Source organism: Delphinapterus leucas, unplaced genomic scaffold (genome assembly GCF_059928025.1).
Source record: "Delphinapterus leucas isolate spDelLeu-1000000601 "Yukka" unplaced genomic scaffold, BTC_Dleu_Yukka2 spDelLeu_asBTCV2_sq25, whole genome shotgun sequence".
Classification (NCBI taxonomy): domain Eukaryota; kingdom Metazoa; phylum Chordata; class Mammalia; order Artiodactyla; family Monodontidae; genus Delphinapterus; species Delphinapterus leucas.
In genome coordinates, this window is record NW_028322234.1 from 6,570,855 (window position 1) to 6,592,265 (window position 21,411).

The window sequence follows — 21,411 nt, forward strand, 5'->3', positions numbered from 1 at the left end:
GAACCCGGAAGCGGGAGCGCGCGGGGGAGCGGCGGGCGCGGTGGGGCGGAGCGCCCGAAGAGCAGCGGGCTGGCTGCCGGGCGGGGACCCGGGCCGGGACCGGCGGCGCGCGGCGGCCAAGGCCCAGGTGAGTGCCGGGCGGCCGCGGGTCGAGTGTTTGATCTCGAAGCTCGCATCGGCGGGCTGCCTTGTAGAGGGACGGGGATAAGGGTTAGTTGGGGGGGGGGCGCGAAAGCAGGGGTCGAGGAGGCGGGAACGAGCTTGGGGGTCGTGGAGAGTTTGCAGGAGACGGAGTGGGAACGGGACGATGAAGGAGAAAGCTGATGTGATGGGCCTGGTGAGGGAGTTTTTGGGCGGGTGTGGAGGCAGATCTTGTGGCTTTGAGCAGCTTCTCTGAAGAGGACGTGGCTTAAGTGGTAGTTGGGGGGTCGCAGGAAACGGGGCTGGGAGGGGGAGAAGCAAGGAGGCGGGGTTGAGAGGCCCAGCCTGGGGGTTGAGAGGAGCAAGGCCGGTGGGGGAACAGCCGGGGTGCGACTGGGGGGGAACGGTGCAGGACGGCCTGGGGGCGTCTGCCTACGGTGAAGAGGTAGAGGAATGGTGCCTGAGGGAGGGCAGCGCCTGGGACTCAGTGGGTGCTCAGTAAATGTGAGGGGCTCTGAACCCACTGGTGCGGTGGCCGGCCGAATTGGTAAGAGGGGAAATGGGGGATGGGAGGGGAGGCAGAAGGGGGATGGAAGCCATGGCAAGAAGTGAGGTCTGGTCCAGGGAGAGCCTGGGGAGGAGGGGAGGAAAGGAAAGGACTAGAATGGCCCCGTTCAGACATTGGGGTGCAGACCATGGAGATTTGGGGCCCGTCTTACCCTCTTGATTCATCTTATCCCTGACTGCACCCCCAACTGCTGGGTGACCCAGGCTAGTTTCAGCACCTTCTGGGCGGTATTCAGGACTTGAAAACCCAACACTGTCCTCCTAAGAGCGGACTGGCTAGAGCCTGGGGGTTCTAGGGAGCAAGGAAGGAGCTCTTGGGCCCCCCCCACCCCAGCTATGGGGCCGGAACTGGGTTTCAGAGGGGGCGGGGGTGGGTGCGCACACAGCCGCATGTGCTAGGCTGTCACCACCTCCTCCGAGTTGCATCCTTGGACTTAAATGGGTAAAAAGACATACAGGAAATCTGTCCCCCGGTGGCTGTGAGCTCAGCCTGGGAGAGGCACGGTAGCCGCAGGCAGGCGCCTTGTAGGCCAGGAGTCTTTAAGGGAAAGCCTCTCCCACACCTCTTTGTCTGAGGTGGGAGCTGGTGGGGACATTGTGCCTTACAGTTGGAGGGTCCCAGCTCCTACCTTCCTGAGGTATGTTCTGGTCTTGGAGTCTCCAAACGCTTAAGGCATCCAGGAGCAGTGGGAGGTGACATGGGCAGCTGGAAAGTTGTCTGATGGGCCTGGCTCTGGGGAGGGCCTTGCTCTAAACCGTTTTGATCAGCATTAATTTCTCTTCTTTCCCGACCCTGGGGATCCTTGTCTGGGACCTGCTAGAAGGGCCAAGGAGCCTGGGTTTATAGTGCGTTCAGGACACGAGCCTGGATAGCTTGAATGTAAAGAGGGCCACAGAAAGATAACCACCCCGTTCACTTCCAGAATGTTCTGGCCCTTATGGAAGCTTCTGTAAGCGAGACTCTCAGCTGCGCTTGCCCCAGAACACATGATTAGAGCCCACAGTCATGCCTCATGCAGGTTCTGCGTATGGGCCTGCCCTGGCTGGGACACTCCCCCTCCCCCTCTCCCACCCCCCACCATGAACTGGATCAGAATCTTCTGGTTCCACAGCCCTGCTGTTGTCTCCTTCCTCCAGGAGCGTGGCCAGGCAGGCTCTCTTGGAGGGTCTTGTGTTGGGGGTCCTAACCTCCGTCAAGTCTCTTCGTCTGTTTCTTTACTTGCAAAATGAATGGATTGGCCTAATCAGTGTTCTGCAACTTTGAAACCCAGCCTTGGTGTCTCCAGCACACAGCCCTGTCTAGTTTTATGCAGCCCCCAACAGGTGAATCCCCACCGTGGTGATCCCACTTTTGTTGGGCTTTCCGTCCTACAGTTTATATCTGAATATGATTATCTTACTGCTTCCTTATCTTCCACGTGGGAAATTGGAGTGCCAAATGTGCTTTTGCACATCATACCTGTTCCCAGGGTTTCAGCTGCATCCTTCTGGCTGGAAATCCCTGGGTGAGACCCTCCCTCAGGTCCAGGCCTGTGACTTGGTGAAGCAGGTGGGGACTTGGGAATCTCCCCATTCTGTTTCACTGTAGGATCCATCTTCTATCCCCAACAGAGGCTTGTTAACGTAAAGCTTCCCTTTCCTTGTCTCCCTGAAGTTGTGTATTTTGGGTGGACCCAGAATTCAGTGAAGCAAGGGCTGATCATGCAAGGTGCTGTGGGCTGGGTCCCAGGGGCAGAGATGAGCCCTTGTGCCCTGGGGGAGGGACATTCTAGTGGGCCGCCCTCCCCAGCAGGAATAATAGAGTTCAGAGTAGTTGGTCAGTGCAGCAACAGAAGTGGCACAAGAAGTTGTGGGGACAGAATCAGGAACGACCAGCACAAGCTTCAGGGCATGGGGGATTCCAGCAAGTTTCCTCAGGAGAGGTGGCTGGCCCTAAGCCAAGCCTTGAAGGATACAGAGGTGTTAAACCAAGTGGGGAAGAGAGAACCACATAAGCACGTCCATGTGCAGCTCTTTATTGAGCATCTTCTGTGATAGATGCTTTTATACCCAACTCTTTTATTCTGCCAACCGGCAGCAAGGGGATTGCAGTTCCTATTTTCTCGATATAGAAACTAGGCTCAGGCAGGTGACGACTTCAGAAATGGCTCCCTGTGCTTTCTAGAAGTACGGAGGATCATTAGTAACCTCACTTTGGCGAAGAACAAATTGCTAGAGCAGTTTCTCAACTGCAGCACCATTGACATCTGGGGCCGGGTCATTCTTTGCTGTGGGGCCACCCCGTGCATTATAGGATGTCGAGCAGCATCCCTGGCCTTCATACACGAGATGCCAATAGTACACACCCACCCCAAGTTGTGACAACCAAAAATGTCCCCAGACATGGCTGTGTGTCCCCTGGGGGACAGGAGCACTGCTCTGTAGTAAAATCTGGTTCCCGCTCCAGGCCCACCATTGCCTCAGTGGGTCTTTGGTGTTTGTTGGGCTCCCAGCAAATTGCTACCAAGGGCAGGTGTGGGGAAAAGAGGCCAGCAACTGAATTCTGCCATCTGCTTGGTTCTTAATCTGGGGTCCTGATAAAAAGGAGACACCACTGGGAATGGACTGAGGGGGAGTTAGAGAACGTGCCCCGAGAATGTTCAGCAGAGGAGGAAGAGGAGGTGAGCTGGGGCCGTCATCACTCGCTGGCACAGCAGATGCCATTGTCTGTCTCTTCTTTGTCTTCCCACTGACCTGGATTTCTGCAGGAACGGTCCTTGTCTCGGAACAAATTGTTGCTTTTCTTCCGAGATTAGAGGTATCAGATTCTCCTCTCAAAGAGCTACTTTGGAGGTAGCCCCAGATCACTGTGGCTCTTGAAGCCACGTTATCTTCTCGCATTTGCCCTCTTGGCTCCAGACGCCAGTCCGTCCTCAAGCACAGACTAAGTTTTGCTGTTCACGTGTCCTCCTCTGCTTGTTCCCCGACCATGACATTGCTGCTTTAACTCCAGGGGAGGAAACCGCACATTCTGGGGCCCTCTGACCCCTTCTGGATGCTGCCCTCCCCCCAGTCCCCATCCACCAGCCCTTTGTGCACCCAGCATCCCCAGCCAACTGTGCCAGGCAGCCCCTGCTCGGCCTCCCCGCCGAGCAAGACAGGCCCTTCTCTCTGCCCTCGTCCCGGAGACGGAGGGACAGAACAAAGGGCTCTGTCTGAGCACCGCCGGGCCCCCGACAAGCCAGTGCACTGCCGGCCGAGGTGCAGAGCCCATCACTTCACCTCTTTGCTTTTTTTCATGTTGGCCCAGAAAGGGCCTTGGAGATTAGGCATGTCTCAAAAACTCAGCCGATGAGTTTGGGTTCTACTCATTTCCCCGTTGAGAGTCTGAGCCCGGGCCCCGATGATAAATAAAGTAGTGATTCAAGGGTTCAGCCTGTGGCTTAGTCGGAGCAATGAATAAGCTGTCCTGGTCTGACTCATTCGTTTACATCCCAGTTCTGCCCCGTTTCTTAGGGTTGTGTGTGCGAGAGGGAAGCCAGCTCCAAGCATTTCATGACTGTCACTGCCGCGTGTGCAATTTCCTGGGACTGCCGTAGCAAAGTACCACAGGCTAGGTGGCTTAAGCAACAGAAATGTATTGTCTCATGGATCGGGGGGCCAGAAGTCCAAATCAGGGTGTGGGCAGGGTTGGTGCCTTCCAAAGGCCACGGGGGAAGGATGCATTCAGGCCTCCCTCCTTGGCTTGTCAACGGCTCTCTTCTCCCTGAGTCTTCACCTCTGTGTGAGTCTTCACCTTACTTCTGTGTGAGTCCGTGTCCGATTGTCCCTTTGGATCAGGGCCCACCCTAATGACCTCCTTTTGAATGAATCACCTCTTTAAAGGCCCTGTCTCCAAATACAGTCACATTCTCAGGTCCTGGGAAGTAGGACTTCAACATAATGAATTGGTGGGGTAGGGGGCGGCCACACAATTCAGGCTGTAACACTGCATAAGAGACAGATTTCATTTTTATTTAGTGAGGGAATTATCAATAAATAATGGTACTTAGAGAGAAAAAGTTCGTTTAGTTTTGTCTCATTCATTTAAATAAACATTTTAGGGTAGATAGGCAGGTTGGCCATGTCAACTTTGGAAGTGCCCTGTTAGGGAATTTTCCAGATCTTGCACAGGTCCTTATTCTTGGGGTGACAATAGAGAGGCAAGAACAGGACTCCGGAGGAGCAGACCTCATGGGACTTTACAAGGGGTGTGTTTAGAGCCAGGCCTCGGAGACAGTGTGTGCCCACCCAGGGGCCGGCCAAGATTTATAATTGGGGTGTACGGGGGTCCGTGTCCTCAGTATTGCCAGGGTCAAGAGGGGAGTCCAAAAACAACCCATTCATGGAACAAAGTGACTTTGGGACCGGCTGCTGCCACAGGTGATGAGACAAAAGAAGTTTCTGGAAAATCTGAAAGTCATTCCGCAAAAAAGCGTTAACAAGCCAGGTGCAGATTTGGCTCTCAGGGATACTGAGGGAGTGGGAATAGCCCTCATCTCTCTACTCAGAGCACAGATGTCCGGCCAGCAGTCATGTCCACGGAAGTCAGTTTATCAGCCCGGTGAGGGCCGTGAAGTACCCGGCACCAGCGAGCTTGGAACAGGAGCCTGGGCCTGGCTTGAGCTGGCTGATGGAGGGAGAGGAAGGCCCAAGAGCCCCGGCGTGGTCATCTGCCTGCAAGGCCGCTGCTACTGCTGCTGCTTCCTCGCAAACAGGACAGGGTCAGCATCAGGACCGCCCGGGGCTTTGCCACGATCTTCCTACTCATCTCTCAGAGCCTCTCCGTCCCATTCGAGTGTGGACGGAACCTGGTGAGCCCAGAGGAGACTTTGAGATTTTGCTTCTCAGATCCTGGGGACGCACCTGGGGCTTTCATTTCCTGGCAAGCATGCCAGGGTCCAAGGCCACTGCTTGGGAAGATCACCAAGAGTCCTTGGCTGTCACGCGGAGATGCTGTTTATCAGAACGCATGACACAAAGAAAGTGTAAGAGCGTAGGCTGGCCCTTAGACCCTCAGGGGGCTGGTCCCTTTCCTCCTGGTGGTCTCGAGGGAGTCTGCCCCCTGGTTTAGCAGGGAGAGGAGAGGATGAAGGTGGGGAAGCTAAGGAACAGGGTATCTGGAGTGGAGAAAGTGACCAGAACGGGGGCAGGTGGCCCTAGGCCCCAACAGCTGGGGCAGTCACCCCACAAGGCCAGCTCCCTCTCTTGGTCCCTCCTTCTAAATATTGTGTAGTCAGGTGAACGTGGGCTTGGAATCATGCTAACATCTTGTGTGCCTGTGAGGCCCTGGGGAGACCCTGAAGTGTGCAAACATTTTTCTTATTTATTGAAAGCATGCTTTCTCAGCCTTGGCATTGGTGACGTCTGGGGCTGGATCATGCTCTGTGGTGGAGACTGTCCTGTGCATTGTAGGGTGTTGAGTAGCGTCCCTGGCCTCCACCCACCAGATGCCAGTAGCACCCACCCCCCAAGTTGTCACAACCAAAACTGTCTCCATACGTTGCCAGGTGTCCCCTAGGAGAAGAGTCCCACCCAGCCCCCAGTGACCGGGCTGGCACAGCAGCCTCCAGAGCCCTACCCGGAGATCTGAACTGCCTTTAAAAGCCAAGCGGCGTTCCCTTGTTCTCTGGGAGCTGCTCGATCTGGTCTCAGGTAGGGCTTTTGTGTGTTGTCACCGCAGCTCTGCCCGTATAAGGTTCTCAAGGTGGCTTTCCACCAGGGCATGATGACAGGTGGACCGTGTCATTGGAGAGGAGGGTCCCAAAGGGTTCTCCTCTGCCCGCCCAGACCCACTTCCCAGGCTACTTTCCATGTCTTTATGAGCCTACCGGTCAACAGGGAAGGACCCGGAGCCCAGCCCCCCACAGGGCCTTGCGGCTCTGCCTTCCCCTTGTAACCGGAACCTACCTGTGTCCCACAGGCTAGACCCGAATCACCATCAGTCCCCCCAACCCACACCTGCAGGAGCCGCTGGATACCTGCCCCCACCCCGGTCTGCCTGCCACACTAGGCTTGGCTAATCCCTTCCTGATGTCACTCATGTCTCGGGCCTCCCTGTCTCCAACTAGCCAGGGTTCCCCATCAGACTTGCATGAAAATCTGGACTCCTTCCCATGTTCAAAAGGCCCTGTGGGATCTGACCTTCCTGACCTCGGCCCTTCCCCCTCCTGCCGGCCACACTGGTCCCCTTGTTCTGAGGCCAGCCCCAGCTGCCCCTGCCCATGGCGCTCACCGCCCTCGCCTGAGCCGCCATCGCCAAGCTCAGCCCATCCATCCTGTCTCACTGCGCAGGCCTCGGCAACTATCTCCTCTGAGCGCCTCCTTGCCTCCTGGTTAATCCGAAGTGACCACCCTGCTCCGGTCAGTTTCTGTCCCCATGACAGCGCTGCTGACGTCCAGGGCCAGATCATTCTCTGCTGTGGGGGCCTGTCCTGCACATTGTAGGGTGTTGAGCGGCATCCCTGGCCTCCACCCACCAGATGCCAGAAGTACCTCCCCTCCCCTCCCCCCCCCAGTGGTGACAACCAAATATGTCTCCAGCCATTGCCAACTGTCCCATGGGGTAGGGCAGAATTGCCTGCCGCAATTCCCACCCCGTTGAAAGCTGCTGCATGACACACTGCATTTTTCCTGTCCAAAGCACTATTGCTGTTGGAAATGCCTCTTCTCTGGTGGGTTGATTTGTCCAGTTCCCTGAAGGCCAGACACTGCCACATTCTTACTCTATTTTGCTGCCAGCCTGGCCTGGCCCGGGGTGGGGTGTGGGCAGTGGAGAAACATTTGTTGACTGGACAGACTTTGAAAGAAGACAGCCTCGTTGGGGACATAGCCGCAGACCCCAAGGAGAGGGATCAGCCTCAGGGACAGGTGAATGGACCAGGCTGCCCCAGCACTTGCCTGGAGGAAGAGCCTTCTCTAGGACTCAGACCGGTTGGGCCAGACTGGAAGGCCTAGGGGGATGAATTAGGGAAGTAAGGGACAGTCATGAGAAGGTGTTTGGGATGGGCTTCTCCAGGGATATTTAAGTAAGGCAAAAGAGAGGTGGTGGCCGTTCCTGACCATGGCCTCAATCAGAGCATCCAGTATCTTCTGTACCAGACCCCTGGATTCGTGTCCCGGGGCTGCCGTAAATTGGTACCACAAACTCAGTGGCTTAAACAATAGAAATTGATTCCCTTGCAGCTCTGGAGGCCAGAAGTCCAAAACCAAGGCATGAGCAGGGCCGTGACTCTCCAGAGACTCCGGGGGGAGACCCTTCCTTGCCCCTTCCAGCTTCTGGGGGCTCCAGACGTTCTGTGGCCTGTGGCCGCATCCCCCCCTCACCCAACCTAAACCCTAAACTGTTCTCCAGCTCGGAGCTGCCAAGACTGAGAAACATACTTCTTTTGTATTTATTTCTCAGCATGTCCATCTTTCCAATAACTTCATGTGATCATTTCCTAAAAAAATCCCAACAGGCTCAAGGAAACACGTGTGGAAAAGTGGAAACGCGCTGACTTCTAAACAGTGTTTCCTAACTGACTCTGCTGTAACGCCGGCCCTCTCCTTTTAACTTGAGGATGATTTCATCCAATAAACATGTGGCTTCAAATTATGGCCTTATATAAACGAAGCGGCTATGCTACACTTTTTGGAGGCCCCCGTCCTCCTTATTTTCCAGCCAATTCCAAATCATTCGCCAAGCTGATCGGCAGAACCTCACTTTTCCACGCATCAGACCTTGGCCGGGCCTTGAGAGCGGCTCATTCACATTTGTCCACTCATCCCGAGGGCCGAATTTTTGGTGGCCTCCCCCTCTTCCCTGTGCCTCCTTTCTCTGAGAGCATGAGAGAAAGGCCCTGAACTGAGGCTCACATCCCCTCCAAGCGCTGAAAGGACACCAGTATGGCGTTTGCAAAAGTCTTTTTAATTTTTCAACATTCAGGTTTTTCAGCGGGAATTCATTTTATCGTGCGCAGAAGATTGGCCATTAGTAACACTGAGATTCACAGTGATGTGCAGCCACCACCTCTATCTAGTTCCAGAACGTTTCCATCACCCCAAAAGGAAACCCTGTCCCCATCAACAGTCTCTCCCATTCCCCTCCCCCAGCCCCTGGCAACCACTAATCTGCCTTCTGTCTCTGTGGATTTGCTTATTCTGGACGTTTCACGTCAATGGGATCATACTTGGTATCTGGCTTCTTTCACTCAGCATGATGTTTTGGAGGTTCATCCACGTTGTAGCGTGTGTCAGCACTTCATTCCTTTTTATGGATGAGTAATATTCCACTGGGTGGGTGGACCATATTTTGTTTATCCACTCATCCTTTTTTTTTCTGGCTGTTCCGGGTCTTAGTGGCGGCACTCGAGATCTTTGTTGCCACGTGCAGGATCTTCTTGGTGGCATGTGGGATCTCTTAGTTGCACCATGCAAACTCTTAGTTGCAGCACGCATGTGGGATCTAGCTCCCTGACCAGGGATCGAACCCGGGCCCCCTGCATTGGGAGCTCGGCGTCTTAGCCACTGGACCAGCAGGGAAGTCCCATATCCACTCATCCTTTGATGGGCATTTCCCTTCTACCTTTTTGGCTCTTTCATACAGGAATTTTATAGTCTGACAGATTGGTTTCCATTTTGTGATGAGGGCATAGTTCTCCGATGAGTTCCAGGTAGACGGATCCTATCAGTTTAGGGACGGGTTTTGCTTCCTGTTCACATTGCGTGTGCTTCCGTGAGCATTAGTCAGAAGGCAGAACAGGCATTTTAACTTCGGGGCATTTGAAGAGGCGGTTTGGCTCAAAGACAGACACACGGCTTTTCAGGACCTGCTGCCCCCAACACACGGCCGCAGCGTGCAATTGCCACTTCGCCGAGCTATGCCCCCTGGGGACCCAGGGCCCCCAGTTCCTCAGTCCCAGACCTGCTTCCTTTCATTCCAGACACAGTCTGGGGATTCTTGGGGTGCAGGTTTCACATCCACTTGTAGAAAGGACCTTAAGCCACAACGTGACTGGCTTCCAGGTCTCAGGCTCTGTTAAGACTCCGTGAGGAAGGCGTGCTTAGAAGCCGGAGAAAACATCTGAGCTCCTCCAAGAGAGATGTCACTGTTTAAGGACATCCCCTGAAGCTGTGGTAATCACAGTATGGCACCACGCAGGTAGCAACAGCCCAGAGGCAGACCCGCGTGTGTAACATAACTTAATGTGTGATCTTTAACAAAGGAGCCTCCCTGGTCTGGGGAGAGACAGATTCTTTAAGAAAAAGCATTAAAACAATTGCTTCACTCTTTGGAGACCATCTGGATTCTCCTTGCACTTCCCACACTGTACCGGGTTGACTGGTGTCCCCCAAAATTCATTCCACCCGGAACCTCAGAATGTGACCTTGATTAGAAATAAGGCATCTGCGGATGTTAAGATCTCAAGGTGGCTTCATCCTGAATCCAATAACTGGTGTCTTTATAAGACGAGAGGAGGACACAGAGACAGAGAAGGCCTCCATGTGATGTTGGGCCAGGAAATCGGAGTAATGCACCTACTCCTAATGACCAAGGGTCACCGGAAGCCAGGAGAGTCATGGGATGGTTTCATCCGCAGAGCCTCCAGAAGGAGCCAGCCCTGCCCACACCTTGATTTTGGACTCATCCAGAAATGCAAGACAGTACATTTCCCTTGTTTTAAGCCACCTGGTTTATAGTACTCTGTCACAGCAGCCCTAGGAAACTCTTACACCCTCCAGTATAACTTCCAGATGGATAAAGACTGAAATGTAAAGAGTAAGTCCAGGGAGGGAGAGGAATACAGAGTGTGGTTCCATGCTCCCCAGCTCTGGGAGGGGAATGTGCGATAGACGTCATGAAAGAAATGACCCACAGATCTGACTGCCTGGAAAATGTAGCATTTCTATCAAAAAACACCATACGCAAAAGTAAATCTGTATGAATTCGATTCATCAGACGTTGCAAAGAGTTAATACCGTTCCTATACAAAGAGCGCCTCCAAATCAATGAGCTAGGTAGGCACGCTTCAGTGGGAAAGAAAGGGCAACTGATGCACAGCTTCCAGAAACAGAGAAATCGTTACTGAATACAGTGAATTCTCAAAAAACCCAGCCTGACAGAGGATTATAAGTGACAAAATGCTCTTTTGTGCCCACTGATGGCCATGGGTTGAGAAAAATATTGATCCTCGGTGCCAGTGAGGATGCTTTGAGGCAGCACTTCTCAGACTGCTCCGGGCAGACCTCTCACTTGGGTGGGCCTCTCCGGAAGTCACTTTGGCAGAAGGGGTCAGGGGCCTTCATAGTGAGGATGTAGAGCGGATCAGATCAGCCCAGTGTTTAGGTTCAAGTGGCGCCACGTGTAGAATGAGGAGTCTCTGGGTCTAAGAGGGTACATCCGCATTGGGAACAGAGCTGCCTGGGATCTGGCGGAGGGGTCCGAGGGGCATTCCAACCTGAGGACGAGGACGGGGGACACGGATGGCACTGGAAGGAGGCAGCAGTGTGGGGGCGGCCCCCGTCTGAGATGCAGGGCAGGGAAGGGGAGGGCAGGGTGCCAGGCCCGTGGGGATGGCCTGGTCAGTGTCTCATGGGGATGCAGCCCGGGCTGGGGGAAGCAGACTTCCCCCTGTGGGTTGGGGGCTTTGGGCAGCTTCTCCGTGGCTGGAGGGGGCCTGCAAGCCTGGGCCTGGCTGGGTGGGGAACAGCCAGAGTACGTCCAAGAACTGCTCCCTGCAGCAGCCAGTCTACCTGCGGGGGGCTGTGCTATATGGGCCTTGTTGGCCAGGGGCTGAGCGCTGGCCAGAGGGCATCCCCGAGGGGCCCTGTGTTGGGACACTCACACCTAGACCAATGCTTCCAGGCGCTGCCCTGCAATGGCCCAGAGGATGGAGACAGGGGTCCCTCAGGGGCCCTCCTGACCTCCTGGTGAGAAGAGAAGGCTGTTCTGGGGACAGCAGACAGGATGTGGTCAGTGGGAGGAGCAGGGAGCAAACCCCCTGGGTGTTTGGGGCTGGAGGTGGGGTGGGCATCCCTGGGCACGAGCTTAGCCCCTGATGGGGGAGTGCAACAGAGTGGATGGGCTCCAGGGGCAGGTCCAGGTGACACCTGATCCCCACGGCTGCAGAGCAAGTGAGCAGGACCAGGAAAGGCATGATTGGCAGGAGCTGGGTGGCGTCTCTGGAGAGGGGAGCAGTGGTTTCTACTGCATGGGGGCATAGCGGACCGAGGGACGGCTGCAAGCAGGAAGGACTGGCTCCAGGCTGCGTGGAAGTCAGGAGGGAACTCGACCCTGAGCTGGAGAAGGATTTACCAGTGTCTTCGGTGTTCAGGCCCATGAGCTGTTTCAGTGGGAGGGTCCCCCCCTCCCCGGGAAGGGGGAAAAGGGAGCCGCTCTGAGAAGAGAGTGCAGGCTCCCTGGGGAGCAGGACCAGGTGAGGCTGGCTGGGCGTGGGGAGGGCCCCACGGGCAGGTGCAGGGGTGGAGTTTCCCAGGATGCAGATGTGGTGGGCCTACGTGGGCTATGATGGCTGGAGGGGCAGCTGCTGCAGGGTGGGTCAGGTGGGCCCTGCGGGGCCTCCTGTGAGGACCTCCAGCTGGTGTCCACCCTGCCCCACCCCTTCTCTTTGGCCGGCCCTTTCCATGCAGCTCCAGAGGTCAGCAGACCCCTTGAGCAAGGCTTATCTATTAGTACTTCCTCCTGGCCTGGGGGTGGGGTGTGCATTGGCTGGACCTGTGACTGCCCCCATGGCCCCCAGTCTCAAGAGTATGGAGTCCCCTGCTCCTCCCACCAAGGGGCCCAGAGCTGTAAAAGTCCCCCGTGGGCTCCGAGGCTGCCTCATGATCAGCAAGCCCTGGAGGATGTGGGGCAGCACATAGCTCAGTGGGCCATACAGCCTTCAGCCTGTCCCAGCGTCAACCAGACCCTTGTCAGGGCAGGTGACAGAGGCTCCCGCGAGCAAGATCACATGGTTGGGCCCTGATGGCTTCTCGCTCAGCCCAGCTCGGTGTCCGCTGGGAGGAGAAAGCAGGCGCATCCCTGCGACCTTTCTGCCGCCTGCATCCAGGCAGCTTGGGCGTGAGACCATCCAAAGCCCCTGGTCCTTGAGCTGGAACGTGCCCCCAGAAGTTGTGGCGCTTGTGAGCCGTGTCTCCATGAATGCGTGTCACAGAGGTTCAGGCTCTGCCTGAAGCCCTGGGTCTGCGTGCGTGTGTGTGTGTTTGCACGCATGTGAGTGTGGGTGTGTTCAAATGAAATTCTGTTCATGCATGTGTGTCCATGTTTGTGTGCGTGCATGTGTGAGCACAGTCGTGTGAGAGTGTGCATTCAATCACGCATGTCTGTGTCTGCACGTGTGCTCACATTTGTACATGTATGTTCACAAGCTCACACGTGCGTTCATGTGGCCCTGATTAAGGTGCAGAGCTACAGTTTGGGCTCCTGCCTCTCTCACCAGGCTTGGAAGCGCATAAACTACCCACCCTCCACAGCCTTGTGGGGCTGCCCAGGAACATCCTGCAGTTAGCTCTCATAGTTTCCGGGGGACGGTCAGGTGGGCAGCACCACCTGGCACCTCTGAACACAAAAAAGTTCATAGATTCCCAGCCGTTTCCTTGCAGTGGCATCTGAGGAACTCGGTGGCTGGGCTCGAGGATTGGGCATTTTGAAAAGAAAGCAAGAGGTTTTTAAAAGTTGCACTCCTGGGCTTCCCTGGAGGTGCAGTGGTTGAGAGTCTGCCTGCCGATGCAGGGGACACGGGTTCGTGCCCCGGTCTGGGAAGATCCCACATGCCGCGGAGCGGCTGGGCCCGTGAGCCATGGCCGCTGAGCCTGTGCGTCCGGAGCCTGTGCTCCGCAGCGGGAGAGGCCACAACAGTGAGAGGCCTGCGTACCGCAAAAAAAAAAAAGTTGCACTCCTGGGGAATTCGGTCCTTTCATAATCCACATGCTTTGTTTTAAACAGCTTTATTGGGTGTAATCAATACACTATAAATGGCACTTATTTGAAGTGTGCGATTAGATGAGTTGTGACGCATGCAAGCACCCAGGAGTCCACGACCACGATCAAGATAATGAGCACATCCATCACCCAAAAAATCTCCCTGACCCCTTTGTCCTCCCACCCTGTCCCCCTCCTCCAAGCGGCCAACAATCAGTTTTCTGTCTCTAATTAATTTGCACTTTTTAGAAATTTACGTACAGTTGACCCTTGAACAACACAGGGGTTGAGGACGCTGACCTTCATATACACACGCAGTCAAAAATCCATGTATAAGGACTTCCCTGGTGGTCCAGCGGTTAAGACTCCATGCTCCCATTGCAGGGGGCCCGGGATCGATTCCTGGTCAGGGAACTAGATCCTGCGTGCCAACTAAGAGCCCGCATGCCGCAACTAAAAAAGATCCCACAAGCCGCAATCAGGAAAAAAAAAAAAAAAAAAGATCCTGTGTGCAGCAGCTAAGACCAGTCACAGCCAAATAAATAAATATTTAAAAAAAAATCCATGTATAACTTTGCAGTTGGCTCTCCGTATCTGTGGCTCTCCATCCTGGGGTTCAACCAACCACAGATTATGTAGTACTAAAGTACATATTTAGGGAAAAAAATCTGCATATAAGTGAACCCACGGAATTCAAACCCATGTTGTTCAAGGGTCACCTGTATGTGGAATCATATAATATGTACTCTTGAAAATTTTATTGAGATGAAATTTGTATAACATTAAATTACCCGCTTAAAGTGAACAATTCAATGGTATTTAGCATATTTGTAATGTTTTGCAAGCATCACCTCTATCTAGCTCCAGAACTTTCCCATCACCCCAAAAGGAAACCCTGTGTCCCTCAGGAGTCTCTCCCCATTCCCCCGCCTCTTCACTTCCCAGACCCTGGGAACCACTGGTCTACTTTCTATTTCTATGGATTTGCCTGTCCTGGACGTTTCATATAAATGGGCTCATACAACATGTGGCCTTTGGTCTCTGTCTTCTTTCATTCAGCATAATGTTTTCAGAGTTCATCCACATTGTAGCATGAATCAGTAACATTCCATTCTGTAGATAGACCACATTCTGTTCATCCATTCATCAGCTGATGGAAATTTGGGTTGTTTCCACCTTTTGGCTATTGTGAATAGGGTTGCTGTGAATGTGTGTGTCCGAGTATCTGTTTGAATCCCTGTCTTTAAGTCTTTTGGGTCCATACCTAAGAGTGGAATTGCTGGGTCTATAGGTACTCTTTTTCGTCTTCTGTCTTTCACTCAGCACACAGATTCTGAGATTGTTCCATGTTGTTCCATGCTGTTGTGACGTTTGTGTTGTGTCCCTTCTGACAGCTGAGTCATGTTCCATTGTATGGCGGTTTATTCATCCATTCACCGGTTTGTGTACGTTCAGGTTGTTTCTAGTCTGGGACTTTTAGAAACAATGCCATTAAGAACATTCATGTAGGGACTTCCCTGGTGGTGCAGTGTTTAAGAATCCGCCTGCCAATGCAGGGGACACGGGTTCAAGCCCTGGTCCAGGAAGATCCCAGGTGCCTCAGACCAACTGAGCCTGTGCACCGTAACTACCGAGCCTGCGCTCTAGAGCCCGTGAGCCACAACTACTGAAGCCCACGCGCCTAGAGCCCGTTCTCCACAACAAGAGAAGCCGCCACAATGAGAAGCCTGCGCACCGCAACGAAGAGTAGCCGCCTCTCACCGCAACTAGAGAAAGCCCGCGTGCAGCAGCAAAGACCCAACACAGCCATAAATTAATTAACTATAGAAAAAAAGAACATTCATGTACAATCTCTGTATGAACATCTGCTTCATTTCTCTTAAGTCCTAGGAGTGGCTCCTAGGAGTGGGTCACATGCTAGGCATATAATTAACTTTTAAAGAAACTGCCAGAGTGTTTCCAGAGTAGATGAGCCCCACCGTTTCATAGAATTTTTCTGCAGGATACTGTGGCTTTTTGAAAAAAGACACTTATCAACGTTCACATCCATTTATCTGCTAATTCTACATGAGTGAACTGATCCCAAGGAAATGCTCAGACTTGGACACGAAGATGTGCATCCAAGGACTCAGAAATCATGTTTCAAAGCGTATTTCATGGCACGGAGAAATGTTCATCTGTACCAACATACCACGTTAAGAGCAATTCAGGTTTTATTAAAACATGTAACATCTATTAAACTGGAAGGAAATATACAAAAGTTACTTAATAATTTGGAGGAAAGTTTAGAAAATTAAATACTCCCATCTCCCCCAACCTTCCTACCTGTTGCCACTACCTACCTACCTTTTGTAGCAGCTACCTACCGTTTGTAGCAGCTTCATAATGTCCGGTTTTGTTCAGCCTCACCCATCCCCCACCCTCCTAACACTGCTGTGGGACTCAGTTTCCCAGAACCCAGATCATCTCAGCCTCTGAGTCATGCTTCTGTCCAGGGCAGAGGTCTGCATACTGTTTCTATAAAAGACTGGAAAATAAGTACGTTCAACTTTCCAGGTCTTAAGGTTACTAATCTGTGTCGTGACTATTCACTTATGCTGATATAACGAAGGCAGCTGTGGACAGTATGTACATGAATGGGCAGAGCTTCGTTGTGAACTCCTCTTCATCCCTCAGAACCCCTCTTAGATGTTACCATTCCCCTAAAGCCTTCTCTGGCTCTTGGGAACAGTAACTTCTCACGGTCATGGTTGATATTCTCTCACATTTGTTTGCATATTAGCTTCTCCCGCTGGGCTTTGAGCCAAGGTCTCGTTCATCTTTTTATCTTCAGTCACGCTTGGGTGGCACACAGTGGGCCCCCACGTGACCCACACTGCCTTTCTGCCTTTTGCTCCAGGACACAAAATGAGCTGTTGCCAGGACTGGCTGCCTTTTCTCTCTTTCTCGAAATGTCTTTAGGAGCAAATGCATTTTGTCCAGGGAACCCTGTTACATTGAGTCATCATGTCTCCCCAGTTTCCTCTGCCTGGGATGACTCCTTGGTCTTTCCTTGTTGCTCATGACCTTCACAGTCTTGGGGAGGACTGCCGGGCGTCCCACAGGATGCCCCCAATTTGGGGCTGATGTTCTTGTCATGATTGGAATGGGGTTGTGGGTTCTGGAAGCAAATGCACTCTGAGCAGTTCTCTCGAGGGAGTTTTTGGGGGCCCTCCCTGAGTTCATCCTCCTCAGTGGGGTTTCAGGTACCCGGGGGTTTCAAGGTCCCTGAGTTTCGGGGCAGGTTCAGTCTTGCTCATCCCAACCTTCCTCTCGCAACCTTCCTCGTGTGTTTTGGAGACATAACCAAGGCCCATGGGGCCGCGTCTTCATCCACTTAGGGATCTGCCAGGGGAGGTTTTGTCAAGAGAGGAGAGTCCAGGAAGGGCTGAGCTCTGAGATGGTTGTGGCCATTGGACTTGAGGGTTGAGAGGCTGGTGGGGAGGGACGGGGCCTGGGATGGAGCAAACTCCAGGGGAAGGGTTTGATCTTGGCAGGAGGGGCCTGGCGATGTCGCTCTGCAGGAGCCACAGACCTTAGGTGAGTGTCACGTTTAAGGACAGATAAGGCTCTTCGGCCCTTCTGGCTTTTCAAGAGAGCCCACGGGTTCAGGCCATGGGTCTGAGGCTGTCTGTCCAGAGGTGAATGTCAGTGTCCCCCCACCCCCAACTTCGCCCTTCTGATTTTGCCACCCCCTTCCCTTCCAGCTCCAGGACGCGCACCCCGAGCCCGGGAGGCATGCTGAGGCCAGGCCGCCGGCAGGATGAGTGTGAAAGAGGCGGGCAGCTCCGGCCACCGGGGGCAGGCGGCCTACCACCTGCACATCTACCCGCAGCTGGCCACCAGCGAGAGCCAGACCCCGTGCCAGGCCTCGTGCCGCGTGACAGCCACCAAGGACAGCACCACATCCGACGTCATCCAGGACGCCATCACCAGCCTGCAGCTGGACGGCAGCAAGCGCTACGTGCTGGTGGAGGTCAAGGAGACGGGCGGGGAGGAGTGGGTGCTGGATGCCAACGACTCGCCTGTGCACCGCGTGCTGCTGTGGCCACGGCGGGCGCAGGACGAGCACCCCCAGGAGGACGGCTACTACTTCCTGCTACAGGAGCGCAACGCAGACGGGACCATCAAGTACGTGCACATGCAGCTCGTGTCCCAGGCCACGGCCACCCGGCGCCTGGTGGAGCGTGGCCTCCTGCCCCGGCCGCAGGCGGACTTTGATGACCTGTGCAACCTCCCCGAACTGACCGAGGAGAACCTCCTGAAGAACCTCAAACACCGCTTCCTGCAGCAGAAGATCTACACGTATGCCGGGAGCATCCTCGTGGCCGTCAACCCCTTCAAATTCCTCCCCATCTACAACCCCAAGTACGTGAAGATGTACGAGAACCAGCAGCTGGGCAAGCTGGAGCCACACGTGTTCGCGCTGGCCGACGTCGCCTACTACGCCATGCTCCGGAAGCACGTCAACCAGTGCATCGTCATCTCAGGCGAGAGCGGCTCCGGCAAGACGCAGAGCACCAACTTCCTGATCCACTGCCTCACCGCCCTGAGCCAGAAGGGCTACGCCAGCGGCGTCGAGAGGACCATCCTCGGTGCTGGTCCGGTGCTGGAGGTGAGCGGGACTGCTTGGCGGAGGGGCCTTAACACCTGGGTTTGGTTATCGTTCAGATGACGGCCATGGAGGAAACAGTTATACTCACGTTTTCCAGAAACAGGAGGCTTGGCATTCCATGCAGGGCCACACAGGGAGGCACCAGGGCTCAGCAGGAGGCAGCAGGAGCCAGGGGAGGGTGTAGGCAGGAGTCTGTCGTGGTTTTCGCGGGAAGGGTCCGGTGAGGCAGGGTAAGCAGGCTTAGGGTGCCTAGTCTGAACAATTTCAGAGTTTGGGAGCATGAAGGCTGCCCTGGTTGTCTGGTACTTGGCCCTGGGGTAATCAGGGCAGGGAGAGAGTAGCCCTGAGTGTGAGAACGTGATAATGGTGGGGGGCGGGTGTAGGCTCTGAAATGGTTGGTTTGTATTTGGAAGGCATGTTTGTAGGAGAGTCATTTGCTTTCTCTAGGACTTGGCCAGCCCTGGCGGGGGCAGTCCCTCCAGGGTCAGCCAGGCCCCAGGTGTCAAAGCATCAGAATAGAGAAAATAACAAGGCCTGATCAATGCCTTGATGTCCTCTTAACGTACTCCCAATATCTGGAGGGGCGGCAGTCTGCACTCCAGGTCCCAGAAAGAAAAGGATGGCGTGTCCAAACTGAATAGTTCACGGTGGGGTGTTTCTGGCAGGGAGTGGGACCGTGGGGTAGAAGGAAGCCAGCAAGGTGAGTTCAGACCTGGGGGCTGGGGACGGGCTAGAGGAGGGGCTGCTTGGCAGTGCCTAAGAGTCAGCGGGGGAGGAAATGCCCCAGCTTCCTGCGCCCTCTCCAGTGTTCCCATTGGCCAGACCCCACAGGAGTCACGGATGTGTCACTGTGGGTGAGCCTTCTGGACATGGGGGCAGTGAAAGTGATCGCAGTGATCACTCACTCTCAGGGTCTTAGGGTCTTAGGACAAGATGCATCCACGTCTCAGAACATAACTTAACGGTCGTCACCTGGTGAGTGCCGGGGCCGCGTATGGGCCCGGGATGTGCGCCTCTGGGTTTGGGGTCTAAGACTCTGCTTGCTTTCTTTCTGCTTTTAATAAGATTTTGCAGTGATTAAATGATTTTAAGTATGTAACTTAAATAGTTAAATTTTATTAAATATAATGACATAAATCACTCTATTTCTTTGAGCAGTTTTAGGTTTACAGAAATACTGAACAGACAGTACAGAGAGTTCCCGTATTCTCCTGCCACTTCTGCCCTTCCCCCTGTCATTAACATGTTGTGTTTGTTAACAATTGGTGAGGGCTCCCCAGGTGGCGCAGTGGTTGAGAGTCCGCCTGCCAATGCCGGGGACACGTGTTCGTGCCCCGGTCCGGGAAGATCCCACGTGCCGCGGAGCGGCTGGGCCCGTGAGCCATGGCCACTGAGCCTGCGCGTCCGGAGCCTGTGCTCCACGACGGGAGAGGCCACAATAGTGAGAGGCCCGCGTGCTGCAAAAAAAAAAAAAGGCATGTTATCTCTTGAAAAGAAACAGGTTTTAAAAAAAAAAAAAAAAACAATTGGTGAGCCAGTATTGACACATCATTATTAACTAAAGTCCACAGTGTACATTAGGATTCACTCAGTGTTGCACCTGCTACGGGTTTGGACAAATGCACAATGTCACGTATCCACCCTGAGTATCACACAGAATGGTTCCACTGCCCTGAAAATCCCCTGTGTTCTGCCTGTTCATCCCCTTCCCTCCCTCCAGCTCCTGGAAACCACTGATCCTTTTACTGTTTCCATAGTTTTGCCTTTTCCAGGATGCTGGATGGCTGGAATCATACCGTCTGTAGTCTTTTCAGACCGGCTTCTTTCACTTAGTACTAAATACTAGTACTAAGGTTCCTCTGCATCTTTTCTCGGCTCAAGACCTCATATCTTCATGTTGCTGAGTAACACCCGCTGGATGTGCTGCAGTCTGTCCATCCTCAGGACCCCAGACCCTCTGTCCGAGGAGTAGGCTCGGGGTGGGGTGGGAGCAGGGGTGGGTTCAGGGATCCCACCCTCCCTGAAGCACTGACCTCCAACTTCTTACTGAAATTCACTGAAATCTCATCTGGGCTGTGCCGGCTGAATACACTTCAGTTCCTCTTCCTCTCTGACGATCTCTGAGATCATGAGCAAGAAATTAGCTGGGGCTGTACAGCCTGGCCCCGTGCCAGCACGCATGGCCTATGTCTGTCTTCTCCTATACATGTAATGTAAAGATTCATTGTCATTTTTTGCGCAAGCATTTCAAAGACTACCTAGTGATCCGGCCGTAGAACGGACGCTTTTGTCTTCAGTGCTGTGTACCCTGCATGCGTTCCCTCCGCTAATCATCAACTCATTCTGCAGATATTCCGCCTGCAGGCACCGTTCTTGGCACTGGGCTATGCAGTGGCCAAAGTCGACACAGAGGCCTGCCCACAGGGAGCTGCCGCCTGGTGACAAGGAGGCAGGCAGCAAGAGAAACAGCGGCCTCGCGTGTGAGCTAAGAGCTGATAGGAACAGTGGGCGGGCTCGCGGAAGAAGGGGTAAGGGGGCAGGAGGCAAGAAGGCGATGCCGAGCCGGGCCCGGAAGCGGGTGGGGTGAGCAATGCGGCGTCTGGGAGGGGGACACGGCCAGTGCACAAAGCCGGGAGGCTGGACCGTGCCTGGCGTGTTGAAGAAAGTCAGGGGCCCTGGGGGGCACGGGAAGGAGCCAGAGTGGGGTGAGCAAGGGGCAGAGCAGGAGGCGATGGGGACTTGGAGGTGACAGCAGATCATTCAGGGCCTTGCAGGATCACGGGGTGGGCACTGTGTGATATGGGAGCTACGGAGGGTGTCCCAGGTTCAATCTGGCTCCATCCCAGCTCTGGAACTCAGCTGCCGTGAAACCACCAATGGCCCCACTGTCCTCCCAGCAATGGCCGGGGCCCATAACAGGTGCTCTATGACGGGATAAAACAATGCAGGCACTGAGTGACTTTAGAAATCGGGGACAGGAACAAGAGGACGGACCCAGCATTTACCGAGTGGGGAATTTTGCCAAGTGGGCCCTTCAACCCTCACAGAACCGGGCATGCGGGTGGGTGTGACAAGGTTTGATGAAGATGCCGAGCCCCAAGGTTTCAGT

The 21,411-nt window shown here is 54.2% G+C and overlaps 1 protein-coding gene across 12 annotated transcripts in view; it reads left to right on the plus strand.

Annotated features, from left to right (window-relative positions):
* Positions 1-17: 17 nt before the first annotated feature.
* MYO9B (myosin IXB) overlaps positions 18-21,411 on the plus strand; it is an 89,028-nt gene continuing 67,634 nt past the window's right edge. For 7 of the 12 annotated variants that reach the window (XM_089905238.1, XM_089905247.1, XM_089905242.1 and 4 more), the window contains exons 1-2: positions 18-127; positions 17,395-18,302. In XM_089905238.1, coding sequence (XP_089761364.1) covers positions 17,451-18,302 — 852 coding nt within the window. In that variant the 5' untranslated portion in view covers positions 18-127; positions 17,395-17,450. Of the gene's footprint in view, positions 128-670; positions 689-17,394; positions 18,303-21,411 lie in introns of those variants that run through there. The other 5 variants (XM_089905243.1, XM_089905244.1, XM_089905250.1 and 2 more) reach the window with 2 other exon arrangements.